Source organism: Phaseolus vulgaris, chromosome 2 (genome assembly GCF_051622355.1).
Source record: "Phaseolus vulgaris cultivar YP4 chromosome 2, ASM5162235v1, whole genome shotgun sequence".
NCBI classification, from domain to species: domain Eukaryota; kingdom Viridiplantae; phylum Streptophyta; class Magnoliopsida; order Fabales; family Fabaceae; genus Phaseolus; species Phaseolus vulgaris.
The window spans coordinates 25,641,806-25,648,167 of NC_143499.1; the positions used below are offsets into that span (position 1 = coordinate 25,641,806).

Here is a 6,362-nt window from a genome sequence, read left to right on the forward strand (position 1 = left end):
GTTGAAGGTTTTTCAATGATTATATAGAGTTTGAGAGCATTTTATAGTGAGTTTGTGGTAAAAAAAAGTTATTTTTTCAAATGTATTTCAATCTTCTCCTGCACTATTTTTGTTTTGTTTTCTGGGGACATTTTGAATTACATAATCTAGAATTCATTTTTTGAAAAAACACATCCTGAAAGTTTTTCCCAAATCCAAAAAAAACTTCCAAATTATGTAATTTGGAGTATTTTAAAAAAAAAAATTCAAATTACATAATCATTAAGTATTTTCCAAATACAGAATTAGTTTCTGGATTACGTAATTTGAAATACAATTTTTGAAAAAATACATTTCGGATTACATATTCCGAAAGCTAATTCTAGATATAGAAAAGACTTATGAATTATGTAATCCTGAAAATACATAAATATAAATATGAAAACACTTCAAACTTTTTTAACTTTTCTAAAGAGGGATATTTTTGGAATTACAAAATTTATGGAGGTGCCGTAAGAACCTATGGTGGTTCAGGAAGAAGCGGCCACTATAATTTTCTATGGAGAAACTAGAGATCTTAATGCAATCTCGCACGCTTTTAACATAATCTTAATTTGGTATATTTGTTTAACTGCAACAGCATTTGTTTATAATTTGTACAAGGTTTTAATATATGCAATAAGGACAAAAGCAAAGGTTTTTAAAATGACATTGATATATAGGGCAGATAAAAAATAGAACATATTTGATAAATACAAAAATAAAGCTACAATTAAGACAAGATCAAATCAAGTTTAAACATTATATTTTATTTTCTGTCAAAGTAAAGCATTATAACTGGCCTGTTTATATGAATTTTCTTTTCTTAATTGTAGCTTTATTTGTTTAGGGTTTAGGTTTATATGTTTATTTTCTGTCAAAGTAGCTACAATTAACTGGCCAAAATTTATTATTAATGTTTTGTTATCAAGTCAAGTCGAAACTTCATATAAACTAATCAAACTAGGATATCATAATTGTTCAGGAAACCAAGCTAGAACGTGCGTGTTCAGTTTTAAACTCAATTTCTTTAAACTTTAAACACCAATACCTGAGATCTGTATCTATTTTATTTTTACTTTTAGGTGAAGCAACTCAGTGTGACTTGCAAAGGTGCAACATGTTAATTCAATAAATTCAGTAGCGTATATGCTTATAAGCGGGAGAGGATTGTTCTCTGTTACAACTTCTCCGAGATGCTCATCTTTTCAAACGGATCTTACAAGTTAGCAGTCACCACTTACGAAGCTAGAGATTCTCAATTGTAATGGCTGTTAGGCAGTCCAAAGAATGGTATAGGAACAGTAACAAAATTAATGGATCATGACAATATTGTGAAACAAATGCTTTGTTGTGCTTGTTAGTCCTTATGCTTGGCTTATCGTCAGAAGGCTTAGGAGCAGCAGAAAAACAAAACCTCTGAGGCAGAACTTGGAGACATCGAGAAGCCACTAAGGCAAGTTTGTATAGATGAGGCAACACAACACCTAGAATAAGAGTGTTAGTTTGTGCTTAACAACTCGTGGAAAATGCAGTTTAGAAGTGATGTCCAGGAGAATCAAATTCAATTGGAACCAATTGATCTGGCTGGCACCTTCAGCTAGAGTTATATCTCCACGACAAAATCCTCTGAAATGCTAGGACTGATATAAACCTTTAACAATTTGCAGTTTGAGGGAAAAAATTAAGCAATAGGATAACTATCAAATATTCCTTTATCAAGTAGAGGCCTCTTTACTGATAAGAGTACAATGACACGATGTTGAGACTCAATGCCCAGGAAAAAATCATCTTGGGCACTGCCATTTAATTGTCCTACAACTCATAGTCAACCATCCATGACATTTGTTGCTATGTGCAAGGCAAGTCTAAAATTTACAAGCTGGGGGGAAATGTGTAGAAATCTTAATTAAATACAGAAAGAATATTCAACAAAAAAGATGTATTTGCTTCACTATTACTTACAGACGTTAGTATGTTACAGAGAATAGTCCCTTGGAAAATTTGATTTGATAAAGCAAAACTCGAAGGAAATACTGATTAAAAGGATGTAATTTTAGAAATCATACCGATGTTTTCAGAAGTTGACTCCCTAACTCTTAACCAGATGAACTTCAGCCAATGAAGAATTGAGGTCTTCTCGAGATTGAGATCGCCTACTCTGCAGACGCATCTGACTCCTGTGGGGGGACCAGAAGGCACCCATGTTGCCAACGTCAAACTGCATCTGCCCTAAACTGTTTGAGGAATAACTATGTGAGACATTACTAACTGATGGGTACGATGAAGACTCCATAAGCTCGATGCCACCATTGTTGTCATCAAGCCCTTGCCCGGGACCAAACTGACTTTGTTGTGAACCTGCAACTTTTGGGCTGAGTGGCATCTTTAACCTTCCATCCCCTGCAGTATCATGGGTGTAAATTGAATTGAGGTCAATTTCAATTCTAAAATTAATTTCCCGTGAGCCATGCTCAGAAGCCACGGGTCATTTCAAGGAGCAACTTGGTTATGATTTACAGGATAAGTTCACGTACATATAAATCATCCACATAATAAAAAAATGAGTACATACTACATGCACATTTGTGACAACCGCAAGCTTTGACAAATGGACGTTGGTCATTATCATACCACATGTTACAATTAATAGTATAAACTAAAAGGACAACAAAAACGGACTACTTTCTATGCTCCTAAGAAAACTTTGAACAAAACAGTTAGATCTATCATGTTTTCGGATTAGCAGTGATCACCATTTGCATAAATAAATAGTTTACCAGAGTTCATTGGACTCCAATGCTGGAACCGAAAAGGGGATGGCATGTTAAGAACAGAAGCACCAGAAACACTGTTATGCCTTGAAATGGGAAGATATTGCCTCCGGATCAACCTTGGCATCCATTTGCCAATACATGATAAAGCACAAAGAAGTAGAATAAAAGAAAGCAACAAAATGGGCACAAGAGCAAGAGGATTTATCTTGATCCGGAAAAACTTCAAATCATGAAGCCCAAATCTAGTGGAAAATGCCTTTCCAGCTTCCAACAAGGCAACCCCTAGTGTCCAAGTGATATTTCCAGAGCCAACAGTTATCTGATTATCATTAATGTGCAAACCCTCCCTCAGCAGAGAGGCAATGTACGGTGCCCTAAAGCAGTACTGCTCAATAAAGGGTTGCGGAGCAACATTTTTCTTTGCAACATCCCATCTCTTTTCACAAAAATTCTTACCCTTTGCCAACACATCATCAAGAGTAGCCTCAGAAGTCAAGTTGAAAAACCTATATACAACATAAAATCCAGAAATCACATAAAAATGTCCATAGGGGCGAGGCAGATTATCACGCAACGCACAAGGCTGCGCTCCACAATCAAGCCCTGCTCCAAGATCAGACCATTCAGACAAATTCACAGCAACTTTGGCTAGTGCACTGCATTCCTTCCAATTAGGAGCACCAACAAGCACTAATGGAGTTCCCACCCCTCCATCCCCACCCAATTCTTTCCCACCTTTGTTATTTGATGAACAACGAGAACAAAAGTATTCATCCCTATACCCATCCTGCAAGCAAGGATGTTTCAACTCAATATTTCCACCACTACCTACATCAACATTACCTAAAGCAAACTCCTTCCTATATAGATACTCCACAGACTTACCAAACGCCTCATTCAGACCGTACCCCGGGAGGGAATACGCAGTGAGATGATGGCTCACAGATCCAATGCTAACATACAAACTAGTCTCACTATTCATCTGTTCATCACTCTCAAACGTGACCTGCAAGGAAGAACCACCCAAGTCAAGTGCCCCATAAGTAGCCTTCCTAGGCCTAACCCCCAAAATACCACTATCATAATTAAGCGCAATCCACCCAAAATAAGCCTCCTCGGGGCCAGAGATAATCTTAACCCAATCCCTCTCACACACAAAGGGAGAGTTTTTAAGCACAGACCAAGCATTATCTAACAGCCACGTAGAATCAATAACCGGAAGCCTCCTCACCCCAGCAGTGGCATAAAGAAACAACGAAGTAGACTTATGAGCATGGACTGGAATCTGCTTCTTGGCCCACCTAAGCAACGGCTTCAACGCATTGTTCAACCCAGACACGTTGCGCACTAGTTTATCAATTCCAGGCTCGGTCTCCACTCGATCATAGGCGCGACCGCTAGGCTTCTTGTGCAAGGTATTCCTCAACGATTTAACGGCAATTGGAAGACTGCTACGACGTTGGAACCGAATGGAAGCGTGGTAGACATAAACGCGCGTGCCGGTGCTGCCGCAATCGAGTACAACGTAGTACTTGCCGGAACCGTGGTTCCAATAGGAGTAAAGGAGGAAGAAGAGAAAGTAGGTTAGGAGGAGGAAGGAGGCGAGAAAGAATGCGATTTTGAGGCATCTGTGGCGCGAGGAAGAGGAGGGTGGTGGGGGCTTGTAAAGGGGTTGCGTGGCGTCGACATGGCGGTACGAGGAGAGGTCCTGGAGAGAGGAAGAGATTCGGATGTTGTTGGGGAGAGAAGGGGAAGAGTTTGAATTGGGAAATTTGGTGGAGACAAGTGAAGCGATTTTAGCAAAGACCATGTCTTTTTGCGATTGCGGGAATACCCAGAAGGATTAGAGAAGTGGGGTTAAGTGGGGGATGAAGAAAGCATGGCATTTGGGGAGTGGGATTTTAGGGGTAAGAAGGGTTTGGGTTGATGGCCATTTTTGAGAGATGGGTGGATCTGGTTCCGGTGGACTTCAGTTTGTTGGGAAAGAAACAGAACCAAATCAATGTGATTGGTTGCGTCGTCTTCTTGATCCATAGGAACTATGAAGGAGTTATAACAGGCTAAACTGCCACAATGCACATCCTTTACAATCACTCAGAGGGTCATAAGATAAGGAAAATAATGGTAACATGAATGAAAAAAATTGTTTTTTGTAATGAATTATGATGTCTTTCGTGTCCTGCAATTTTTTGTAATAAAGTTCTTTTTTCTTGGATACTGATCAGTCAGACTTGTATGAAAAGTACTATTTCTAGATTTAAATACAAATAAAATCAATTAACTTTTGTGTTAATTAAGAAAGAAAGTTAGTTAAAATGTTTTTAAGTTTGTTAAATTCGTTTAAACATATTACTCTGTTGTCTAAAATGTTTTTATTAAAACTTGACATCAGAATTTAAAGAAGTCATTAACGCAGTCAAGAATTAGAAAAACATAATTTAAAATAGAATATTATGTAATTAAAGAATATGTTTGAATCATAAATTAGAGACAACTCTTTTTTTTATATATTTACTGATACTTTATAATGCATGAACGAGTATATGTACAAATATCTTAGAATATTGATTATCTAAATTATAAAGAAAAACGATTTACACCAGTATAAGATATACTCATCTTCACACCATTAATCGTCTTGTGTAAACGTGCTTTTTTATCAAACGTAATTATATTGACATAATATCTGGTCCAAATTAATAAAAATTGAATAATAATAATAATAAAAATAAATATTCAAAATATTACTATCTTTATATGTTTCTAAATTATTATTTTTACGTAAATTAAGGTTTCACTTTGGCTGATAAAATAAATGAAGGCATCACATGATTTTACATCAATACAATTTGTTTTTACATATATAAATAAGAACATTTTATCCAATTGTAAGATTGAGAATGAAATTTAGTAAAAAGAAAAATTAACTCTCCAAAATTAACATGATCAATCCTTTTAATTCTTAGGAGCCATGGTTAAATTCGCCTTTACATTATTCAAAAACAAATTTAGAGATTTACTCAGGTAATGTCTGAATTTGGATTTGACAAAATATTATTAGTGGAATGCTTAAATTAAAATGAAATTGTTTGTATATTACTAGTATCTTGACGTGCAATGCACGAAAATATTTTAAATATTTCATATTTAAATTATAATATTATAATTTTAAATAATAAATAAATTATATATTTAAATAATTTTTTTTTCTAAAATATAATATATTAAATTATAATATTAATTATACAATAATTTATAAGTTCAAATTAAATGAATTAAAAATCATATAAATGTAAAACACATACCATGGTTATATTAAAAATACAATATAAAAAAATTGAAGATTAATTAATATTTTAAAATACTTAAAACACGAAAAAATGAAATGAATAATATTTAATCGCACTATCATATTTTTAAAATTATAAACTTAATTTGTAAACCATATTAAAGAAGTAAAGAAAAATAATGTTAATATATTATATTTAATATTGTATTGAATATCATAATTATAAATCAAAATTACATCAATTATTAATTACATAATCTAAATATAGATAAAATCTA

General features: G+C 34.4%; 1 protein-coding gene across 2 annotated transcripts; it reads right to left on the minus strand.

The window, feature by feature from the left end:
* Window positions 1-1,119: 1,119 nt before the first annotated feature.
* Window positions 1,120-4,930, minus strand: LOC137811078 (putative apyrase 7). 2 transcript variants are annotated; one of them, XM_068612664.2, is made up of 3 exons: window positions 2,799-4,930; window positions 2,088-2,421; window positions 1,120-1,505 (listed from the first exon to the last, which is right to left on the minus strand). In XM_068612664.2, the coding sequence occupies exons 1-2, from the start codon at window positions 4,603-4,605 to the stop codon at window positions 2,111-2,113; spliced, it is 2,118 nt and encodes a 705-aa protein (XP_068468765.2). In that variant the 5' UTR covers window positions 4,606-4,930; the 3' UTR covers window positions 1,120-1,505; window positions 2,088-2,110. The 2 variants fall into 2 exon arrangements, with proteins under 2 accessions (XP_068468765.2, XP_068468764.2); XM_068612663.2 differs by lacking the exon at window positions 1,120-1,505 and having other exon boundaries at window positions 1,716-2,421; window positions 2,799-4,752.
* Between the last annotated feature and the right edge of the window lie 1,432 nt (window positions 4,931-6,362).